Genomic DNA, 24,941 nt, shown 5'->3' on the forward strand with positions numbered 1-24,941 from the left:
TTATTGTTTTACACACTTAGTGTAATTCTAGCCATTACCTCACGAAATGGGGTTGCCGGAAATGGGTCAAGCGCATGCGTCAATGAACAAAACAAAATGGATGTTGTAAAGATTATTTTTGTCCTAAGTCGATTAAATCCTAATTATTAGTCACTTTGAATGACGCATATTACATGAACTATAGTAATGGATACTGATAATGCTTTTATTGATCCTGAAGCCGAAGTTAAAAAGCTTCAGGATTTAGTAAAGAAGCTAGAGAAGCAAAACGAAGTCCTTCGCTCAAGACAAAAACAACAAGAACCTGTCAGGAACGGTGAAACAGACCATGGTACTTTGACTGTGAACAATAATAACAATATTCCCGAGTCAATAAACATTAAAAGTCAAGCTGCTTTCTCTGAAGAGGACAGTGAGCTGGTAGACATCGAGAAACTCGCTGTGAAAGATGAAGAAGACAGTTGGTAAATAATGATTTCAACAGGTGTTCTTAAGGAGTGTACAATGTACAAAGATTATTTCGGGAATTAAATGAATGAAACTTGTATTTCTTCATTCATTAATGGTGAAGAGGTTTTGATACATATGTTTTTATGTGATTTTTTAAAATTAAATTTGCACATTTACTTGTACAAATGTACTTAAGAAGTTACTTTAAGTTTAGATATACATGGACATGTATGTGTGTAGAGAAAGCATATGCATGTACTTATTGAAATATCCAAGATGTACATGTGCAATGATTATTAAAAAAATATGCATATCAAATATAATCATGAATTATCTATACATACATGTACATCTGTACATTAAAATGCATATATATATATATTAAATCTAACACTGCAGGGTTCTCCATTACTTCTTTTTGCATGGCGCTGCGTCATGTGTTATTTCCTTGTGCCATGAATTAAAATCGAACACCATGTATTCAAATTCGCATTCCAAATCGGCACTTTATTTCACAATTACTCTAGCTTATTAACCACCTATACTTATCATAAATCAATATGATTGGCATGCGTCTTTATTCTAACATTAAAACAATGTTTTGATGGATAATTTTCTAGGGTTGATATGTCAGGGAGTGAAACGCGCCTGTAAACAAATCTTGGATCTGTCAAATTTGCGATTATCACCGTCGACAAAATCAATAAGATGCAAATAAGCTGAATGATTTCTACTGTTTTCTAAATGATTAAATTTGATAATTTTTCATTGAATAAAATAGAGAAAGTATCAAGAGTTGAATTCTATTTGACAAATATCGATGTGATCAGAAAGCATGAGAGGAAGGAAGGCAATCTTAAATTTCTTGGCATTTATATATAAGTTCTTGTGGTTAAATTATAAGGAACTTGTTTAATGGTATAACTGTATCAACAAAATGACCACACCTACCAGTGATTTTAATTTCACTAGAGCTGTGGACCTACATGTATGGTCAAGCCTAGGGAAGAGAAAACTTTACCCTGATATAATTGAAATAGACAATACAGAAAAAATACCATTGTTGATTGTTAATTTCTATGTTGTAGCTTGTGCTTTTATATGTCTCATTCAACCTTATCATACTTTCTTTGGCAATTTATTTTCTGTGTGAAAGGACACGCGCCATATGATGAAAATTTGTCCAACCGGAGAGTGAGTAGTGTGTTCATTTTGATCCATGGAGATCCCTGGACTGCATTAGACATCATTAGTTGTAAATGTATTTAAGTGTCCAACAAATAATTTGTGATATATTGAGCTAGAAACACCTGGACTGATCATGAAAAGAAAATTCATATGCAATAACAGTTTTCTTCCTTGAATTTCGCATGCATGTAGTGCTTTTTTTTTTAGATAAAACAGTACTAAGTAGTCTGTTGGAAAGCCTGAATATTAAATAACATTAAATTATGGTTTTGAAAGGTTTTGCTTTGTTGAAAACTTCATAAAACAAATGTGGAAATTACATGTACATAAATATATGTCTACTGTTACATACTGTAATTCTACTTTCATCAAACTTGCATTTGGTTTTATGATATTCAAATACTATTCACTTTATTTTAGGTTGTATTCTTCTCCTAAACCTCCAACTCCATCACAGCATAGGGTCAGTCCATACAAATGGGTAAGAAAAGAACTGGATCATCCTAGCCCAGAGGTGGAATCTGTAAAGAAGTCTCTTATATATAAATTGGATGAAGCCGCTAGAAGTAAGAAATAACAAAATGTGTATTGTTTCTACAATACAAATGTTCATGTATTACAAATTTACAAAAAATTTTCATTATGAATTTGAAACATAAAAATGGATTTTTCATGCATTCTGGCAAATACACGGTAAGATATTCATAATATAACTACTTTACATATAAGTTCACTTATTCTGTCTGCATACTGAGTTTGTCAGATTTGTCTGACCTGATGAGCAAAATAGAGGCCTGTCCTCCTTCTTGAGCATCAGTGCAGGACCCATGTCTGACTTACAGTGTAGTTAAGATATTTTTTCATTGCTGTAATACATAGAAATTTTGGAGTATATTTGGGTCTGAAAACATTTCACTTTATCAGACATCAGACTGACAGTATACAACAATGTACATGTAGTACATGTTTTCAGGAACTCTGACCAAAACAATGATATATTTCTGAAGTTTAACGCCCCGTGCAGGTCCGGGTGTTAAAAGAGTAGGCCTGCAGCAGCGCTAAGCTTGTCGTATATGGAGTCTAAATAGTGCTCAGAAACTATCCAGGGGCTAGGCGCTCTGCCCACAGAGCAACTGAGATGTGTGCCCCGGGTGGTGGAATGGGGTACCCCTGGCGTGTTACATGCTGGGGTTGTCAGGCTATAATACGGAAAACCTGACCGCAAACCATAGTGGTGCACCGTGTTGGGAAAGATGCCACGTTCCTCGCACGTTAAAGAACCCTGCTGTGATATTCGATAGGAGCAGGAACCTTTGCGCTCCGCCACAGGAGGCTAAATTGCCCAACCTTACCCATCCCCCCTTTTTCCAGTGGCAATCAAAATTTGTCGACCTTATTATCCTTGTGACCCATCCTTTCTTTTTTCATTTCATGTTCATTTTATCATCCGTTTCATGTTCATTGTCTGAATATAGCTGAAATATTGCTGCTCGGACGTTAAACCCCAACAAACAAACAAACAAACTGAAGTTTAACAACATTTCAGTTATGTACAGAAAAAAACAATTGGAAAGTGTTGAAATGAGGCAATTTTATTTCCAATCTTACTTTAAGTGGAGACAAGGTGGATGACAGAAAACTTTTGTTCTACTAACTAGAATTCAGTTGACAGTAATCAATAATTTACTAATTAACTGTACACTTCATATTGTAAAAAAGGAAATTCTTTTTGTAAGCGTGCAAAAGTTTTTTTAATTACAAATATGTAAGACTCACACTTACGAGTTTTCTCACAATGGCATTTCTATTTTAAAATTAAGTGATATCAAGGAAATTCCCTTTCATGATTCAAATGGACTTTACCTGGAATCTCAAAAATGATAAAAATCCCTTGACCCATTTAGCTATAAATGAGCAAAATCATGTGCAATCTAATGTAAGTTTAGATTCTACAGTATAAAGAAAGTTGATAGCATGTCAAAATAAGTATATTATCGGTATTTTAGTTTATTGATTTTTGTCATGTCTGCAATCTGACTGATATGGTTTTTTCTTGTATTAGTGTATTTGTTCATTTATTTTGCTCACCTGGCCAAATGGGCATCACTGGGCATCCATCGTCATTAACAATTTTTCAAAACTCTTCTCCTCTAAAACAACTTGGTCAATTTGACCCAAACTTGGTATGAATGTTCTTTATGGCATTCTGCATATAATTGATATGGGGATTCTTTATCCTACAAATAACATGGCAGCTGTTACTGAAAGTAGAACATACATGTAGGGGTCAGATGGAAGATTTTTGCATACATTTCCCAAGGTATTAGGTTTAGCCAAATTCAGACAAAGTAAAAATGTTGAAACATGATGAGATCTATCAGTGATCAAATTTTCGTGTAAATCTGTTAAGCCATGTTGTAGTTCTTACCCTTCTTCTACATCTTTTTGCTATTTTTAATAGTATTACTTAAGAAAAAATTTCTCCTCAGAAACTACTAGGCAGAATTTAATGAAAAATGACTTCATTGTTCTTTAGGTATGAGCATAGGAATTTTATTCCAAGATAAAGCATGGTCGCTTTTACAAAAATAGTATGTTTCTTATAGAACCAGGCTCTTTAGAACCTCTACTTTTATTTATTGAATTTTTTTTTATAGTTGGGTTTGGCCTATCTTGTGCTTATAACAGTGCAGCTATTGTTGTTTAGAAGCAAGTGATTTTTAGGTTACTTTTCAGTAAAAACTTCAAAAAATAATTAAATTTTAGGTGTGGTCCTCACTCAACACCTGTATCTTTACGATCACTATGTGATTTATTTGAAAAGATTGATCTAAAATATTTTATTGACATGTATATTTATGAAGTGGCATTACTTTTCTTCAGTGAGCAGAAGTTGTAGTACTCCACAGTTTGGTAGCTACAGTACCCCTAGGAGCTATACCCAGATGAGTTATTCTGCTGACAGTACACCAGTTTATAACAGTAAACCCATGACAAGGAAGTCTTTAGCATCATCATTTGGTATGAAACAGTAGACAAAATTGCCGTACATACAGAAGCATGGGGGGAAAACCTTTTTATGTTTCCTTTGATATGAGACAAGTTAAACTTGGAATGCTCCAGAAGAAGCATAAATTCATACTACATTTCAATTTATCAGCCTTGTTATTTTATTTTAATTACCTTCCAGTACGGTTTAATTTGTCCCAATAATTGTTACGGTTGGGCTGAATAGTCCGGCAAGGAATTATGGGTAAGACTGATAGTGTCATTTTCTTAAACATTTGGGTGCGATCATACTTTTGACCATTTTGCCATTCTTGTCTTTGAAAAAGCTATGATTTGATTTGTATTAATTAATTAATTATCAAAGCTAGCAAATGTTGCCCAAGATGGGTTTGTTTCACAATCACATTTACAGTATACGAAAATAGAGTTGCCATGCCTGCATGAAGGTGCAAACTAGATATTGATACTTTTCTAGGCAAAGTTTAGTGGACCCAGTTGATAATGCAACCATATAAGCACCCTTTGGGAGCATATGAATTCTTGTTTAACTGAGTTACTGATTTACTTGAATAACACTCCCAATCACAAACACATGTGCAATATGCATAATTTGGTAAATACACATACATGTTGCACAATCAATTCAAATAGTTAATTTGAATTATAAAAGTATATTAATTTTTATGATTTATTATGATGTGTCACAGTTAAAACAAGTTTTACTGTAAGTACCTGGGTAGTTGTGATTTAAATATTTATACTGTCTTTATAAATTGATTAAACACATGTGTTCAACTGTTTAGATTTATGATAATTAGTAAGATACAAATAAAAATTTACATGTATGTAGTTTTCAGCATTGAACTTCACAGATTTTCAGCATTGTACATGAGGAAACCACCATACTCTATGTAAGAAATTTACTGGTTTTTCATAAATATTGATTTTATTCTAATTGTAGGAAGCAATAGTTTAATAGGTCAGATTAAAAAATCAGATAAAGTTGACAGTGGAACATTTACACGACCGAAGAGAACAAATCGAACTCAAATAAGTATGAAGTCACCATCAAAACCAGAAGTACCAGTTAATGAAGCAGATAGTGTTAATCATCCTAATGTATCAGATATAGAAAATTTAGCTAAATTACAAGAAGAAAGTAAGTATTGCAGATTCTAGAACAAGTTTAAAGAATTTGAAAGCTATTGCCATCATTTAAGCTAATAAGTCAATAAGCAGTCTAAGACAGTATTTGAAGAGTACAAAAAAATTTGCACCAGGTGTATGCATTCACAGTAATTTTTTTTCTTTTTTGTTTATGATGTACAAGAATGAAATTGATTTTTTCTGATATTTTCTTAATTAAAACTGGCTTGTCAAACTTCATTTAAGATAAGATAGAAAACTTTATTTAGAGTCAGTCTGATATATTAACGGTCAACACTTGCTATAAGGAGCTTTTAATCGAATATAGTATTTAAGTAGCGGTCTTTGTAAGCATCATGCAAAATCCAAAAAAATGTGCTACACCCCAAAATAGGCTACATAATTTTATTTTTGTTATTAAGTTGTTTTAAGGCTCTGTATTAAGAAATGTGTAATTATTCATTCAAATCTGCCTGCTCTTAGGGGATATTCAACATTGAAAATCCAATAGATTCTATTGTATTTCACTGTCATTTGCAGAGTTATCTCTTTTAATTTTGAAATCTACAGTGCATTCTATATAATTTTTATCTCCATAGAACACGGGTTTAATGAAAAACCAAATGTTACTTTCTGTTTATTATGGCAATTCAAACAAAATATCAAAAACAAAAATATGTAGGCTTTTAACCCATGAATCACATTTTGCGTGATTCTTAGCTGGGGTGCTACATACATAAAATGAAAATGATATTCTTTCATGACTGAATAAGACTGATTTCAAAGACGTTATGAATTGAAAAGTGAATGCTTACTTACAGTTAAACTCTGACCACATTAAAATATGGTTTTTTTTTTGGTGGGGGGAGGAAATTGAAAGTAGCTATTATAATGATTGTTGGATAGTTAGCAAGAAAAAACTTATTTATGTATACGTAAGTATTTCTATCTTGAACTGTAAAGTCTACAAGAGACAACAGAAACAATCACTTCACACGCCTAAAATCTGATGTACAAGAAGCAATTTTTTATGTTCTTAGTGGAAATAAAGCATCTGACACTTTAAGCATTAATAAAGCTCACCTGTGTTTTCCTGTATGTGTATTATTTAATTATTTTATTTTAGGTTTGCGACAAAGTTTATCACAATCTTCTCCTAGAAGAGGTATGTTAATATCATGGTTAATGGTTGTTAATGTAGATATGTCTTATACACATGTTTGATCAAGTAATCAAGGGAACCAAGATTCTAGCGGAAAACAAAATGTAATCCAGGAACAAAGACCAGACATGGAAAACTGACAAACACAACAAAGAACTTAAAGTAACTAAAATAATACATACAAAGTAACTGAAGGAAATGAGCAACTTGGACCCCACTAAAAACTGGGAGCATGGACCAAGTGTACTGGTATGATAAGCGTCCTCTGCTTTTCTAGAAACACCTGTCCGTTTTCATACTTGTTCCATTTCAATTTTTTTTATAAGAAACAGTGCAACTCAGTAACTCAGGGGAATAAACATGAATATGAGACTTTCAAAACTAGTGTTATTCTTTTATTTTTGTGATATCACAGTAGATTTTATGTGATATTGTCAGTGGAATTTACCAATATTTGTATCACGGCAGTAGCCTAAGATTGGAAAAATAATCAGGCAGTAAAAACAATGGAAAAACAATAAAATACAAAAGGTCAAACCCATCATCCTCCACTTATGGATGAAAACGTCAAGATTTCAATCAAATATCTATATAGATCTTATGTGGTATTAAGGTTCATCATAACCTTTCAACAAACATGGGCCCAATTTCACCATTATAGTACAATTTCCCTCGGACTACAGACAAACCTGTGTATATAGAAAATAAATTTAAGGTATATTATCCCCTAGATATGAAAAAGTTACAGAAAATTATCAAGACAGTTCATTTTCACCTTCTCTGCAGAAATGATAAAATTAAAGCAACACAAGTCAGGCCAGTTTTTGATATAATTTCACATAAAATGTTTGCAACTTTTTAATATCTAGGTGGTGCTATGCCCTTAAATTCTTCCAGATACACAGTTTTGTCTGTATTCGGAGGGAAATTATTGGTGAAATGGAGGCCATATTTGTTGAAATGTAATATTGAACCTTGCACTGATGATCATTGTGTCCCAGGGTAGGAAACTCACTCAAATTCTAGCCAGTCCTGAATACAACTTTTCAGTACATTTACTGTATGGCTATATAGATTTTTGCTAAAATTAGTCAGACTGCTAAAAGATAGCCAGTCTTGGGCAGGCTACTATTTTTAACTCTGTTTCGTCCTTGTGACTAATATCCAATATATTTCAGGAGAGCGACATCTAAGTCAGAATAATAGTATAGGATCAGAAAGTCCCCCTGATAGTCCACATGCCAGTAATCAGTATCTCAACAATTGTAATAATAATCAAGGTAGGATACTACAGAAAGTCCCCCTGGTAGTCCACATGCCAGTAATCAGTCACTCAATAAATGTAATGATAATCAAGGTAAGTTACTACAGAACATATTGTAGGAAAGTTATAGAATCAACAATGTGAATAATGCAATAACTACTGTAAAGGAACTTACTTCCGTAGTTTGTGGAATTTTTGGTATTGTAAACTCAGACATTATTGCGTGCATCAATTACTGTGATTTTGAAAGTTTAGTTCAAAATGCAGTTTTCGTTTTTGCAGTTTTGATAAATATCCAGCATCAGTAAGTTAAAAAATGCCATTATTCAAGTTTTAATCATTGCCAACAAGCATCAGTCACATTTTTGGCAATCATAAACAATAATTTCTGAATTTACAATTGACATGGAGTTTTGAAATTGTGGAATGGAGTTATACCTCTATATTTTCAAAGGAAATTCTAAATCACAAAAAATTGTACCCACAATTACATAGAGATTCCATCTGTTATGGTTTCATTTTCTACTGTTATTAGATGAACTAAGTCATATTTTAGGTATTTGAAAATACCAGTTCATTTTTTTTTTATTTTAAAGATTTACTTAATGCATTTATTATTTTTGAACAATCAATGTTGACATTACAAAAGTGGAGTATTGTGCGGTTTGGTGACACCAAATTTATTCGACTGATAACGAAGAAGTAAATTTTGCATATTGATAGATTAAATGAACTTAAAAGACCATTACCAGATGACATATCAATAGTAATTAAGGAGGTAGACCTAAGTTAAGGGACACAACTCTTACAACTCATTGAAACGTTTGTATTCAGCATTTTACATCATTCTCATGTAAACATCAAAGTAACTTGGATTGATTTCATTTCAAATGAAAGCTTGACAGGCTTTGGTGAAATTGAATATCATACTAACATATCACTGATTTCAAGAGTTATGTCCCTGACCCTAGGTCTACGTCCTTAAATGAAGTCCTGAAGTATTTTCAGAAAGAACGATTAAATCAAAGAATAACTGATTGTCAGATTAAAGAAGAGTTCTCATAGGTTCAGTATTAAAGAAGTTCGACATTATCCTGTGATGTTGAGCAGAATTCTACCTATTTACTGGTACCAGTAGCTAATTATTATCATATTTATCCAAATTTGCAGCATTACAAATTTTAAAATACTGAACACCCGGGCTTTATTCCTTGTATTACACATGGTAGAACCTCAGTGTGATGGATCTGTCTCCCTTTTTTGATAGTTTTGGTTTTGAATACTTCTTGTTTACAATCAGCTTTTAGATTTAGATCTTCCTATATATTTGGTTCTAATGCTGCTGTCAGATGAAAGGTTACTCCTTGAACATGTGTTTTTAATTTTTGAAAACCAGTGCAAAAAATTTGATTATGAAACTGTAAATGATTTTATATTCAGTCAGAAGTCAGACTGGTATACACATTCTTCATGCCTATTGAATTATATAACGGTTCCTGTCTTTATTGAAATAGTTTGTGTTTATTCTACAGAAAATCCTGGAATGAGAAGAAGTTACCAAAATATGTCAAGATTACCCCAAACATCTGCTGGTCAGTATGGAAGTGATCCATATTTAGACAATTATTCTTCCGGTGGTAGTGATGATTATGAACAAAATATGTCTCCAAAACCTCGTCAGATTTCACGCCTTCAGCCCCCTAATAGATCAGTTTCACCTAATGTTAGTGGTCTGCGACAGCCTAGTCAGCGAGGTCCATCACCTCAAAGAACAGGTCTTCCTCAGCCATCTAGCATGCCTAGGAGAACTATACCCAGACCTGAGAGTAGTAGGATAGCTACACCAGTCAAAAGGTAAGGCATGGTGGGAAGGATAGTTATCTTATACAGTTACGTGGGTACCAATTTTACATTTATGATACATTTCCTATACAGTATTGTATATATTCACATTCATCTCTTTGGGTTGTGTGTAGTCATTAGTTTAATCCAAAGAAAATTTAAGAGAAACTCCCTGCACTAAGTTTTACTTTATGCATTCTCAAAGTAAAGAATGTTATTGGTGTTGATAATTTGAAAGTTTCATCAGGTCTTGTTCATACAGATTTTATCCTTTTTAGTTTCTATCATTTTACCGAAAGGCTGTTGAAGAAATGAAGCCCATGCAAGATCTATAAGAGTAGTGAAGGTCAGTCAGTAAGAAAGGAAAGTACAAAAACATGATTCTTGAAAACAATTTCTATTCATCACACAAAAATCAACATACTTTCATATTTTACGATCATGATCTTTTTTTTATTTTACAGATCGGGAATACCCTCTTCCACAAGATCATCATCTGCCACACGACTGGATGATAGTTGGAAAGAAGGCTGTTTTTGATGTAGTTTTTAACACCCAGACTGCATTTGTACTAACAGATCATAGCTCGACATTGTTGTTGAGTGGCATCTCGAAGATGCTAAGCCTTGTTATTTTTTACTTGTTTAATTGTCTATATGAGAAGCATTTTTTTTTTAGTTCTGTTAAAGCTTTAGAGTGGTGGATAAATACTAAAATGTGATATGGACATTATATAATGGCAACCTTTAGTTACTAATGGGAGGAAAAGTGCTTTGTGCATTTACACTACAGAATTTCATTACATTCTTCTATGTTCATCAACATATCATTATGACATAAGTTATCCACTATTATATACATGTTGAATCCTGCACCTTTAATCTTTTCATCTGTCAAAAGCTTTGATTATATGGAAAATATAATGTTTCTGAATTATTTGTGATGAGTGAAATTAGGGGAAAAATATATAAGTACAATCAAGATATTTTTTTTAAATTACAGTGTATTTCTGTTTCAAGCATCATAACCCATGTACAGGAAATTTTGAGAGATCGTCCCTAAATTCTAAATGACCAAATACATGTACAAAAACTAGAAATCCAGATAAAGACAGTACATATCTAATATCTTTACACTTTTACAACTCTATTTGAAGACTAATTTTGCCCCTTTTACTGAAATGCAAGTATGATTTGAAAAAAAAAATTAAGGGCTATAACTTGGTTCCAGGATGAATTGACTGAAATATCTGGAAAAAAAAATTCAATGAACCATGGAAATATGTTTCTGATGAGGTGTTTGATATCAATAAATGCTGCATTCATTAAGACAATTTAATATTTAAAACTTATTTTCAAGGAAGGAGAACACATACATACTGGTAATGAACATAGCAGATTGTTATATGCCTGAAAATCTTTTATCAATTTTCAAATGAATATATGAATGAACTCTGTATGCCTAAAAGTGACATGTTAAAATCATGTCCATCTAATCACAATTTTTGAAAATGCTAGGAAGCAATTATTTTCTTAAAGATTTCAAACTTTTTGTTTTGTTTCTAAAAAGTTAGAAAGTTAAGATGAATGATACTGTTAAAGCTAAATTTAAAGGAAAATAAAAATCCCTTGTCATTGATAAATCAGGTGATTTATTACCCAAAAACAATTTACCTTCAAAATTGGGAGTGCCTTTGTCAAATCCTGTGAAGTTTTTTTTGCTGCAATTTATTCTTTAAAAGTTGTGTTTTGGTTTTTGTACTGTAGCATAAAATTGTGCCATGTATTTTTCTAAAAGATTATTTTTGTTACACATTTACAAATAATTTAAAACATTTAGCTTTATTCTTCATTTTTTGTTCACTTTAATGCATATATTAGCCATTGTTTTGTCAATACATTGCCAATCCTTGCAGATTCACATAAGAGTTTAAAAATATTTACCACAAATTATCATTATTTCTGTTTCCTAGTGAGTTTGAAAGTATAAGTCTTTGTAAGAATCAGGCAGTAGGTGTCATGGTCAGAAAAAAAAACCTTCATTTTGACTCTGTAGTTTCAGTATTTATATCATTAGACCAAAGGAATAATCACCCAATTTTGAAGAATGGTGACATTGTCATTACAAGTTCTGATTTATAAATGAACACTTCAGGGTCAAGATCTGCTTTATTTAAAATTTTCTCAATTTGTAACAATTAGGTCAAGTTGTGATATTTATGACAGAAAGACAACTTTGAGTGAAAAGGTTGTTTTTTGTTCACATGCATATTTTACATTTAATTGATTTTGCCAGATTTTTTCAAAGGCTTATACTTAAAAAATACTTGGATCACTGATGTCATTAACTTCACTTCTTATGACATTATGTGGTTTTTGTGACTGCTTTAGTTATTGTAAATGCTTCTCCAAAATTCTATTGCATCCATAACACTTTGGTGTTCTAAGTCAAGATAGACTAAAATACCCCTTTATTTAATTCAAAGATTGGTATAGAATGGTATACACTATATATAGATGTATATGTAAGATTTTAAAATATTTATTAATTAAGTGCTAGAATTTTTGATAAATCCCTAAGAAAATTTATTTGGAATGTACTTCCCCATATTAAGAAGCTAGATTTATTGAAGGAATATAAAGAGTTATATTTACCCCTAGATTAAGGATATTACTTACTTTATATAAAAAAATAAATTTGTTGTTAAGATTCAGTCATTTGTCCACAGTTACTGGTTTTGTACACTTAATGAATTTATGCATAGCAAAATATTTTTGTTTGCTGTCGAAGACTGAGGAGTTTTTATGCTTGCATCAGTTTTTTGATGGAAACATTTTGAGACTGCATAGTTCGATTAAAAATATAGCTTCATCTTTTTTAGACTACATGCATTGGTTAGTATCCTAGTCATGACCTTTAATTCTAAAGTCTTCATAAAATGCAGAAACCATTACTCATTCTTAAAAGTCCTACATGGACTAATGATGGTTTTAACTTGTAATTTCTGTAAGGAAGGAACCATTTTGTGTATGTGTGATCAGTAACTTGCAGTCAAAAGACTAGATACTTACCAGTTATACATGTTGTATTGATGACAACAGATTCATTGTACTATTTTTCAAATGTATACAAATAAAATATTGAAAACAAGCTTTCTATTAATAATGCAGTACAGTGTCAGGACCAGTGGGAAGGTGCAAGGGGTTAGCACCCCTCCTTTAAATATGAAAATTTGTCATTTTCATTTGTAAAAAAGACAAAAAATGGCAAAAAGTGTCCAAGCACCCCCTTTTTTTCTAAGGAACTCCACTGGCATCCCTGTTTCAAAGCTGCCCCTATAGTATGTCTAAAGTGTACAAACGTGTCCTATATCATTTGACTGGTTTTCAAACATGTACATAACCACCTTGAAAGTCTTGCCTGAGTTTGTGTTCAACCCTCAGCCGAGTCATACCAGATTTAAAGATAGTAGTCACTGCTTCTCTGCCAAGCATGTGTTACATCAGTGATAGAGTTACAACTGTTTTTAGCTCACCTGACCCAAAGGATGATGAGATCTATCAGTAGTGAAATTTCCTTGTAAATCGGTTTAGCCGTGTTGGAGTTCAGTAAGCTAGGATATTCAGGGATGATTTTTTTTCAGCTTTTTCGCCTTTTTAAATCTGGATTTTAGTGTTACAATTTTTTTTACTGTATATTCACTTCGGATTTCACCAATTTCCATTTGTTTGACCTTGTAAAATCATCCCTGGATATAAAGACAGAGCTTGTCTAACTAGTACAAATCAGGGTTGGTTTGATTAAATGTCTGTCAATCAAATGTTCATAGTACAACCAGCATCTTCAGTTTTTAACCCTTTAGTTTACTCATGTGGTTAAAAAAGAATAATCAATATTAACCGTGACTACAGCCATCCATTGAACAGAGATCAAACAGAAACCAAATGAAACACAGAAAACAATACATATACTTAAAAATAATTCTTGTGAAAAAAAAAATGGACATCAATATCACAGTATATGATTTTTGTAGAAAATTTCATTGTTTGGATTTTACCCAACAATAACCATGATCAATGAGATCCCCAAACTTTTATTGATTTGTATATAGAGCTTTCTAGCCTGTATTGCTTCACTTGAAGTGAAAATTGAGAATGTAAAGGTAAGCATGTACAGCTTCAAAATTCGGTATGATAGCAGTATAAAATTCACTTTCTAGATTCAAGGTATTTAATCATCAATAAATTACCAAGGTTTTATATCCAGTTTATTTCATGTTACAAACAAAACAATTATCAATCACATGTGTCATTCAACATGTTACAAATATGCAGTTAAAGATATTTTCCTTCATCCGCTAAGCCACTTTTTCAGTACCTAGGTACAATCCCAAAACAAAACTACAATGAATATTGTTCTTAATTTCCAAGTACATTAAGTTGTACTTCAACATAAGTGTATATCACCATTTATGTGTAGAATTACAAGAACTCAGAAGCATCAATGTTTAAATATATCAAAGGAATTCTATAAAAAAAAAAATAACTATATCACAGTTAAATTAACTCTAAAATTCACAAATGGTGAAAAAGAAAAAATACTTGACACTAAAGTGTCAAAAATTCTTTGCAATATTTTTGTACATTTTTACTCCCCTTCAGTATATCATTATTCTCATAATTTGAACCACACAGAAAGCTTTGGTGAAGATTATCTTGTCAATGTTCAAAAATACATAAATTAAATGTCCATTTATCAGTTTTAAAATTAACTTGAGGACTTTTATTGTATCTCTAAAGTAGCTTTTGTCTAAGATATATTATAAATAACATCAGCCTTTTAAACAATCTCTTACAGCAGTGATTTAAAAATTTTACAACAATAAAGTCAGATTAAAAGAACACAATGGAGGATTATGTGACTTCGACTTGTTGTTTCTTTCGAGGGAATGTTTTCTTCTGTTTAGCTGCTAGCTCTGCTTCAAGTCTTTTCTTTTCTTCCTCAGCTGCTTTGGACTGGATCTCTGCCACCTCATCTAGAAACTAAAAGGGAGAAAAATATAGTAGTTAAAGCAACAGTAAATGGCAAGTTAAAAAAAATGTTTAAGTGGATCAATGGTGTCTGAGATTATGACAAAATTGTAGTCGAAATTAAATACCAAGAAGCTTTCAGCAGCAATAGTACATGCTAGTTTGACAATATTTTCCTTATTTTTTTATTTGGAAGAGAAATAGACCAGAAATATACTTTTTTGTTACATATACAGTATGTGCAATATTCAAAATGCTTTCATTGCTATACAGGGCTTTAAAATGACCTTTGTTGTCTCTTATCAATGCTAAACTAAATGACTCATCTGTTTACAACATATCTTGTCTGTATGGAAAAAGACAGTTTAAGTGATGCAAGAAAAGAAGGTAAAGTTTTTGTTAAAAGTTTTCGTTGTGTCTCACTAAATTACTTCTGTTAAGTAAGGACAATTAAAAATTCAAGAGTTTACTCCAGAAGGAATAGATGTATCAAAAATTGCAAAATGAACATGAATTTGAAAGAAAGCATGCAAAAGTAATATAATCTATAAATGAGTAATATGCAATACCGAAAAAACCCAAACCTTCTGAACATGCAAGTTGAATTTAAGAAATGATTTATGTTGAAATGATGTCAAAGTCAAAAGATGAAGCAGTTTTAATGCAGGTTCTTTTCACTAGATAAAAAGATCTTGCTATTATGTGCATTTCTATCATGCATGAGATGTAAAACTTCTAAGGTCCCACATTCCAGTGTTCAGGTACAGGAAAATTTGTCTATAATAAACTCTATAACCACAAAAATAATGCATGCTGAAAGTTAATTTAAATATTTAAAAGTTTTTAAAATGCATAGATTTTCAGAGAATGACTTTAAAAAATCATTAATTGAGAAAACAGAATAAAAAAATCAATTTTCTGAATAATAAATCATGCTTGTACACAGCTGAAGAACTTAAGTTTCTTAACCAAATTAAAAAACTGGAAATAATCAAATATAGTGTTAATAAACTACTAACATTTTACTGCAAACACTAAGATTCAGCATGACATTGAAATATCTGGAATAGTACCATAAATTCTCCAGTAGTTTTGAAAAGCTGTTGTGGCAATGTCATTGGTTAGCTCTTAAATAAATTATTGAAACTTTCTAAGTAGCCACCATTGTAAGGATCATGCAAATTCTGTACAATGTGATACACCCCTAAAAAGGCTACATATTTTTACTTTTGTAATTTAGTTGTTTCATGGGTCTATATGAAGATATATGTAATTCATTCCAATCTATCTGTCCTTATCAAATAATTCACATTGAAAATAAAATAGTTTCTGTTGTATTTCCGAGTCATTTGCAGAGTTATCTCCCTTAATTTTGAATTCTATAGTGTATTCCTTATAATTTATAGCACCCATGAACAGGGTAATATGAAAAGCTACATGTTAATTTCTGTTTACTATGAAAATTTTAACAAAATATCAAAAATAAAAATATGTAGACTTCCAACCATGGATCACATTTTGCATGATTTTTAGCAGGAGTAATACTTAAATTTATAAACAAATGTAGTTGTACTTAATGTAATTTTAGATTCAATATTGATACAGTGCAATGATAAGTTCAGTAATAATTTGGATTTTCTCTTAAGTCATTGCTTAAAATAATGTTTTTTTCTCTTCATGTTGGTTTAAAAATAGGTTTTTCTAAAACAAAGTATTGTAATATATTCAATAACTCATTGAAGAATTTAATTCCTAATTATAATCGATAAACATCAGTGGTAGATTTCACAAGCGTAAAACAATTTGCAAGTTAAGGCATCATAGTGTTCATTTCTATTACAATGCATTATTTTAATATCAATTTTACACTAATGATTTTTTTTGTAAAACTGAAATTAAATCAGCATTATCTATAAGGTTGTGTTCCTTTCACATATGAATTACATAGAAAAATGGCAGTTTTGAAGGCGAGAAAAAAAGTATCATAACAGACCCAAATCAATATACCATTTGTCAAGAGATTTAAAATTGACTTCATTCTGTGTATTGGCCACATCACTGTTAATTTGAAGTAACTTGCTGATATTTTAAATATCATGGCAGTAACCTGAGAAAAAATATATTGGCAGTAAGAACAATGGAAAAATGTTCATGTTGTGGATATTTTCTACAACTTTTTTTAAGTCCTTAGTAGGACTTTTTACATAAATGATATTTGTGCAATTATTTCTTTCTTATTTGTTTGTATACCTCTGGTTTTCTTTTATCTTTCTTTGCCTCTGTTGTCCAATCCATAAACAGCTTGGCACCATGTGACTGGGCAATATCATTATTCTACAATAGATTTCCAGTATATGATATATTGCTAAGCAATCAATAACATTAAACACCCATTTTAGAAATAGCGTCTCATGAAATTACTTTCAGCTAACTTTCAATCATTAAAAATTAAACTGAAAACAGGCTACACTAAAGAACAATGCATCTGCCACCTTTTGCATTTTTTTAAAATTAACAATTTAAGTACTACTCTGACTAAGAATCAGGCAAAATGTGTGTAAAGTGTGGCACATGAAGAAAAGAACTCAGAGATTTGTTCCCATTATCCAAGTATTTTTACCTCATAACTTCTAGGAATATCCTTCAAAATGTTTGTAAAGTTTGCTTTTTTAAAATTTTGATAGGTCAAATTTAGTTGAAAAACACTATGAAAAAATGGTGGGAAATTTTTCCAACACTTTTTACCTATATAAGCAGTCAAAAACATCTACATTACAGATGCTTCAGGACAAATTCAAAAAGCTTTTAAGTTGTTTTCAAGATGTATCGAATATGTTAATGGCAAAAATGAATAAATTAAGAAAAATGATGTGCCATCCATTGCCTGACTCTTTCATACAATAGTACTTTAATAATTTATATCACTCCAAAAAGTAAGTATTTGCATGACAATAAAAATGGAGCAATACTAAAAGTACAAACAAGGGGTACTGACAAAGCAATATCGAGGAAAACCAAAAATATAATTAAGACAAAAGACAATGAACAAACACACAACACAAACAAAACAATGAAAACTACACATTGAAAAACCATTACCATGAAACCCACTGAAAACCAGTACATTTAGTTAACCATCATATGTCAGTCAAAAGAAAGCACATAAAATGGTACATTACAACCAGATTTCAATTCTCCTTTGTTTTAAACATTTTTAAAAATTAATTATATCCACTTCTAATGACCTGTTGGGGCATACTTGAGGACTATAAATGAAAAAAATATAATGATCTTTTCCTTTTTTTTAACTTACCAGATCTTTACTCTTTTTCTTTGATTCTGACATTTCCTGATTTTTGACTTCTTTAGGATCTAACAGTGGGTCAGAAACATCTCTCTTCTTCCAAGACTTAGGATCAAGGTACCAAGAACCATATTTGAATTTTACCCATGTTGGTTCATAATTACCACTGTATTTCTAAAAATACCAATGTCAGTTTATATAAACAATAGTATCTAAGATATGAGAAAGCGTTTATAAATATCCAAAATACTTATACAATGAAGAAAATTAAAATATTTCTTTTCACAATTCACAAGTTTTGACTATTTTCATAAAATAAGTTGAAGATTTTCAAGCCCCAAAACAGTTTTTGTCATTTGTTTACAAAATGTCTATTGTAAGGGGCTCAAAATAAATATGTGGTTTTTTTCTTCTTTTTTACATGTCTGTACAAAGATACTAAAATATAAATTACCCATTTATCTTTAGATATCTTTTCTGTAGGTAGACTTTTTGTTGTCTGTTGTTGTTGGGCAACATTAGCAGTTGCCCGTAATTCCTGAGGAACATTGGTTAATTCCACCACATGTATAGGAACTGATAGGGCAGGTTTTGTTTCATAACCACTGGCAAAAAGACTTGTAATCGTCGACTCTTCCATGTTGTTTTTGTTTGATTCTCCTCCAAGGTTAGCCACCCAATCACAAAACTCTTTGGTTACCTTCTTGATGTGCTCACTCTGGAAAAGTGCAAGAGTGTTTAGTTAACATATGGAAAACAGCAGTGATCCAGCAAGAGAATTGGATAAAAGGGCACATTACCTAAGATGAAAGGTAGTTTAGCAGGCTGAACCAATTCATAAGAAAACAGTTTCATACAAATTCGGGTAATACTATGAATAAATGCCATAGTAATTTGACTATTTTTTGTAAAGTAACCATTTCAATGTAAGAACATACAGAACTGAAAAAGAGGTTCTTAGTTAAAAGAAAAGAGTTCTGACTAAAATATTTCTTTCATGATCTTCTGAAAGGCAGATGTGTACACCAAAAGCAAGTGGTGGCATTTCATCCCTCCCTCTATATCAGGCTACCAAAGTCACTGAACAGTCTCGTAAAAACATAAATTAACTGAAATATTATATATTCCCTCAATCAATTATATTATTTGCAGTATTATTTATTATTATATACATTTATCAAAGCCATATTGATAATCTAATTTAATTAGACCTTTGGGCATAGACAGCAATTAAAATCTTTCCTACCAGAAGCTGTAATTTCAAAAACTATTACTTAAATTCATTACTAATATTGCAATTTTGTTATTTTAATCAAAAACATTATTTTATCATTGAAATATCACAAAAAAATTCCTCTCGAGCAGTGTACAACATTTCTTGGTTTTCAGTGTTTTTCTACTAAAGTTAATGAAGAGGACATTATTTTTCCCCACAAAGGTTATGAGGGGGATTTTACATTGTTCACAATTCAGAAAAAAATTAAAAAGGAAGTGCTTTTTTGTTTTTATTTTATTGATATAGCAAATGGGTAAATGAGGAATCACTAAGAGATGAGGGATGGTATAAAAAAAAAAACAACAAATTTAGTTGCCCTTACAGGGGCGGATTCAGGCCGGGACGTGGCGTGCGTGCACCCTCCCTAAAATTTGCAAGGCATGGGTTGTCCTCAGTTTAATAAAGTATCTGAAGAGATGATGAAAATTAATGTTGTTGCATTCCAACCATTTTAACATTCAAAGTATATAAAACAGTATCATTCAACATGATTACTAATCATCTGACCTATGATTTATTTAAATTTTTCAAAATTTAACCTAAAAAATGTTAACAGTGTGCCCCCTAACCTAAAATCCCGGATCCGCCCTGCCTTATGCAATTAGAACCTAATGTCATCAACAGAATAATATATAAAAACATCAAGATAATTTCAAAATTTATAGCTGATAATTGAAAAAAGTTTTAAAATGGTTCAGTTTAATTTACTTGCCTGTGATTCTGCTTGGGTTGCTTTAGCATCACCAGGTTTCTTCTTTTCTTTTTTATCCTTCCATCTGTAGGGATGACGTGGTACTTTTTCTCCCCTAATTAAGTTAAAAACAGTATAATTAAGCATGGAAATTATTCCTACTTCAATGGTATCTATAATAATAATACAATACGGTAATAATAATAATACTTTATTTCAAGAGGGTTACACAGTCAGTTTATAACTAATCTTCCCCGAGGCCCTCTCTTAAATTGATTTTACTAGCAGAAAGGAGTATTTGCAACCGTCAAATCAAGATTCAAATAAAAAATTCTTCTGTGAATGCATTTAGATTTAAGGGGATTAACAGTGGCATTGATACCCTGAAAGTCTATGACATTATTCAACGTAGTCCAATTTTACAATGATTGTATTGAAATTTTTTCCCCTTCTCGTGTGCTTTATATAAAATTCTTTCTAATTCTACAGTTTTTTTCTTAAACTACAAATTAAAAATCAAATTTGAATTTTTATGTTAATCATATCAAATTCTTAAGACAAAGTCATATAAAAACTGAAAACTTGTTATGCAAAATTTACATACCCAAAACTATCCTTTTCTTTTTCCCTTTCATCTGTAATTGATTTTTCATCATCATCTAATTTTTTAGACTTTGCATCCTCTTCTTCCTCCTCTACAATTTCTTCATCAAATTCATCTCTTTCAGATCCTTCCTCTGACATCATGTTAATTTCAGGATCCAAAAGGTCTACTATCATATCAAACAACTAAAAAACAGAAACAAAATTATTGAAATAAATAAATATTTTTCTTCAAATTGTGTGGAATAATGATTCTGCACACCTGTAAATAGAAATTTTACTTTAAATATTACTTTATTTTTGGGAAATGTACATTTTTCCCCCTATCTAAACATTTTCCCCTCTTTCACAACTCTATGCTAAACTACTGGAATGATACAGTGTAGATGCAATTTATTCTTTACTCAGTACATAATAAGTAATGTTAATAAAAAAATTTAATTTTTTAATTTTTTTTTACTTTTTCAAAATACAAACCAATTTAGTTAAATTTCTTGGTTCTTGACAACACAAAAGTCAAGCGGGTGCATGTTTCACCTTTCTCCTATCCTTATGAGGTAGTTCTTTTTTGTGTATGTTTTTTTATTGGTATGACAACTCACATGGTCAATAGATAACCTTAAAAACTGAGGAAATGGCCTTAAACCAAGAGGTCATTCATACATGTCACTGGCCTAAAATAGATAAAATACTTTTTTGTTGATTCATAATAAACCTACATCGGGAGGACAATTTTCTTCAAAGTGAGGGTATAAAGCAAGAGGATGCTGAGTTAGTCCATATTCTACTTCATCAATGTGGTCCCTCATCTGTTGTTGGAGAGGGGTCTGTCTGGAATAACATATCTGATGCTTTGTAAATCGCTGTTTAGCAGCTGGCTGCTTTACTGAACTAAGATTTTCTCCACTACCTTTAATGTTTGGCCCTGGTCCTTTAGCACCCTACAAGAAGAGCATTCACATATTTGAAAATTTAAACATTTCGATTGATTGATTGACTGATTGATCAATATAATGATTGGTTGACCTAAGTTTACTGCATCATATTGGAAAATTTTTCAGGAACAATAAATTACATCAACTAAGTGAATTTGGAATAATACTAGCCTGACACTTTAACTTAGATTGCATGTGCTAACAAATAGAAACAACAGTTCACTGTCTACAATACTGTCAGACAGGTTATTTAGCTTCTGTCTTCATTCTTAAATTTTAATTGTATCTGCTCCGTGAAAGCAGAGATCTCAATACTTTTGTAAAATATAATAATTACTGGAAAAAAGATTTTTCATTAGTAATTTTTTTTATCATTCTAACCAATAAACTCTTGAAAATAAGATAATGAAAAATACATGTACTACAAAATGTGCAACAGAGTACTTACTTTAAGCATAATGTCTCCCTCGACAGGTGGAGGATATCCATCTCTGAAGTCATCAAGGCCATCTTTCATAAATAGCCAATTCTTTCCAACTAAATGTTTGGAAGTATCTGTGGGTTTTAATGACTTAATGTATTTTGTCTTCAATCTTTCTTTGTACCTGTAAAAATAAAGACAAATCTTTTTTTAATTAGTCAAATTGTAAAATAAAACAATCATTTTCGATTAACGATTATCTCCAAGCATATGTGTGAACCCCAATCAAAATGAAAATGAATAAAGAACTGACAGCACTTATGCTTAAAAGTAATTTGAGCAAAAGTGCAACATGGAGAGTATGTTAGGCCTTCCACAATCTGCATTAGGAAGATAGTTTAAAAGATGAAGAAGAAAAGTATGAAAAATATATGAATGTAGACAAAGAAAAGAAATGAAAAAGAGAGTCGCATTACCTTTCTTCTGTTACCTCATATAACCTGCAAACAGAAGAGAAAGAAGAAGAATGAAGATAGATGTAAAAGCAAAAAGGAAAGAGATATTAATAAAGAGCAGAAATTGCTAAAAAAAAAAAAGACAGATTTAAGATTGTTTTGTGATATTGACTCTAAAGAAACATATGAGATACTTTGAATAAGTGAAAAAGAATGGTACTTTATTGAAAGAATGGTACAAGATGAAAGTTAAGTGGCATGAATGCAAAAGAAAAGCCTGTTGTGCAGTGATGATCATGATTCAAGAGTCAAGGACTCAAGAGTCTTGCTTTACTATGAAAATCAGATTATCTATCTTAAATTTTTACAGATGCATACATATAAAGTGAGCACCTAAAGTTGACTCTTATCTCTGCGATCTCACTAATTTTTTTATTTCTGTACAACACATTTTTTATACACTTGCTTTATTCACTTGCATTCAAGGCAGTTGCATTACCCATTTTAAAGAGAAAAAATGATTTAATACATATTTGTGTAAAAGTAAGTTTTCTCACACCCTCCATACTAGCAAAAATATCATTTATTAAAATGATGACATAAACAGACAAATAAAGTATTGTAACCACTTTCTTATATGTTTCAGCATAAATTCTAAAAAGGTTGGATCTGAAATACTATGAGCTCCAAAACAATTCTGAAATATTGTTTTTTGCACATGAATTGTGCTAATTTGCAGATAGAAGACTGCTTTGACAGTTTTTGTAATCAACAAACTCCTGCAATAATAGACATATTTACACTTTGGACACCATTTTCAAAAATAATATATTTTCTCATTGTTTTTGTATTGAATTTTCCTTCAGCTTAAAGATTAATGACCTCACAATTTAAAATTACATTGCTTCGTTGATGTCAAAAGGTTATTCGGAGACAAATCTGGGGTTATTCACAGCGATTTCAATGACAAGTGTGAATTCATGTAATGAAATATAAACATGTGACAAGTCGGACTAAACTAAAGGTCATACCGTGAACAGTCCCAACTATTCCTGTATTTCTATTTAGAAAATAAATGTATTAATTTACCATTCTTGGGGACGAATCTTCTTGTCAGTGACAGTATTTACCAGAGCAAGATCGTATTTTCTTTCGGCCATTCTGACAGCAAACCAAATACAATTGTTTTATATATGTTAAAATCTTCAATTTTTTAGAGGAAAGATTAGGGATTATTGTTCTATTTCATTTCTAGCATCAGTTATGTCCACCGCTAATCCAATTTGTTCTCTAAAAAGTATTTTCCTGTATAAAATCACATCGTAAACTATTTTGTTGTTGCTAGGGATGAGAGCTCTTCTTCGTGGAGTTAACGGGAAGTAGTTGAATACCAATGTTCAACTTACAAACAACGACAAATCATAACGTACACACATTGTCTAAAACACGTGACGCATACTCGTTCTTGTACCCGAACCACAATATTAACCATCATTAATAACTAAAATAATGTGTTAGTTATAGTCATATCTGTCTTTTATCAGTAATACACATGGGTACCAACAAAAAAAATATTATTAAAATTTTACTGCATTTATTTAAGGCATTACTGTAATATTTTTTCAGTTTAAGAGGAAATAACCTCAGTAACGTGGTGCATACTAAATAACTTGTGTAGCAGTTTATTTTAAAGTGTGCACCATGGACATTGAATTAACTTTGCACCATGGGCATTGAATTAACTTCAAATAGACTAAAAAATATAACAGTCATTCCTAGTATCAAAATTCAATAAGTAAACCATTGAAAAGGGTTGATGATGTCAAAGTCATATACAAAATTTGGTCTCTGAGATGATGTACAAAGTTTTTTTTCCAATCAGGAAGCATGTTACTTCTGAAATAAAATTATTATGTAATGCATATATGGAATACAAATAAACAGAAAAATATCCAAAATTTGATACCTTTTAAGCTGAGGAACAGTTAAAGTTGGGGACTGTCTCATGTGGAAGAGTTTCATGTTAAAGCAAAGTTTTATGTAAAGATTTAATCATTTAATATGTTTCACAGAGAATATGGTATTTTAAATCAAAAACCTTCAACAAATCGTACATATTTATGTGAGAGATTCTAAATTTTTCATTGGATTTGTGGGAGGGTTAA

At 31.2% G+C, this 24,941-nt stretch overlaps 2 protein-coding genes across 6 annotated transcripts; one reads left to right on the plus strand and one right to left on the minus strand.

The window, feature by feature from the left end:
• Window positions 1-59: 59 nt before the first annotated feature.
• LOC148605496 (uncharacterized) lies at window positions 60-13,211 on the plus strand. Its single transcript, XM_088548619.1, has 8 exons — window positions 60-464; window positions 2,059-2,204; window positions 4,522-4,659; window positions 5,609-5,806; window positions 6,920-6,958; window positions 8,134-8,235; window positions 9,752-10,073; window positions 10,526-13,211. The coding sequence occupies exons 1-8, from the start codon at window positions 187-189 to the stop codon at window positions 10,599-10,601; spliced, it is 1,299 nt and encodes a 432-aa protein (XP_088404745.1). The 5' UTR covers window positions 60-186; the 3' UTR covers window positions 10,602-13,211.
• A 1,100-nt stretch (window positions 13,212-14,311) lies between these two features.
• Window positions 14,312-24,161, minus strand: LOC148605497 (protein FAM47E-like). Of its 5 annotated transcripts, none has more exons than XM_088549473.1 (11): window positions 23,866-24,161; window positions 22,798-22,821; window positions 22,349-22,505; window positions 21,685-21,906; window positions 20,967-21,151; window positions 20,384-20,477; window positions 18,850-19,113; window positions 18,405-18,569; window positions 17,342-17,425; window positions 16,049-16,072; window positions 14,312-15,101 (listed from the first exon to the last, which is right to left on the minus strand). In XM_088549473.1, the coding sequence occupies exons 1-11, from the start codon at window positions 23,934-23,936 to the stop codon at window positions 15,093-15,095; spliced, it is 1,299 nt and encodes a 432-aa protein (XP_088405599.1). In that variant the 5' UTR covers window positions 23,937-24,161; the 3' UTR covers window positions 14,312-15,092. The 5 variants fall into 5 exon arrangements, with proteins under 5 accessions (XP_088405599.1, XP_088405596.1, XP_088405598.1 ...); XM_088549474.1 differs by lacking the exon at window positions 16,049-16,072 and adding an exon at window positions 16,111-16,152 and having other exon boundaries at window positions 14,967-15,103; XM_088549470.1 differs by lacking the exon at window positions 16,049-16,072 and having other exon boundaries at window positions 14,312-15,103.
• Between the last annotated feature and the right edge of the window lie 780 nt (window positions 24,162-24,941).

This window comes from Perna viridis, chromosome 10 (assembly GCF_037379345.1).
Source record: "Perna viridis isolate PV_CMFRI_1.1 ecotype Kerala chromosome 10, ASM3737934v1, whole genome shotgun sequence".
Taxonomy (NCBI): domain Eukaryota; kingdom Metazoa; phylum Mollusca; class Bivalvia; order Mytilida; family Mytilidae; genus Perna; species Perna viridis.

Coding starts and splice junctions, on each gene's coding strand:
- LOC148605496 (XM_088548619.1), top strand. CDS start 187: ATGGATACTGATAATGCTTTTATTGATCCTGAAGCCGAAGTTAAAAAG. Junction 5,807..6,919: donor AGCTAAATTACAAGAAGAAA/GTAAGTATTGCA, acceptor ATTTTATTTTAG/GTTTGCGACAAAGTTTATCA. Junction 6,959..8,133: donor ACAATCTTCTCCTAGAAGAG/GTATGTTAATAT, acceptor AATATATTTCAG/GAGAGCGACATCTAAGTCAG.
- LOC148605497 (XM_088549470.1), bottom strand. CDS start 23,936: ATGGCCGAAAGAAAATACGATCTTGCTCTGGTAAATACTGTCACTGAC. Junction 22,822..23,865: donor AAGATTCGTCCCCAAGAATG/GTAAATTAATAC, acceptor TTCTGTTTGCAG/GTTATATGAGGTAACAGAAG. Junction 21,152..21,684: donor AAGAAAATTGTCCTCCCGAT/GTAGGTTTATTA, acceptor TCTGTTTTTTAG/TTGTTTGATATGATAGTAGA.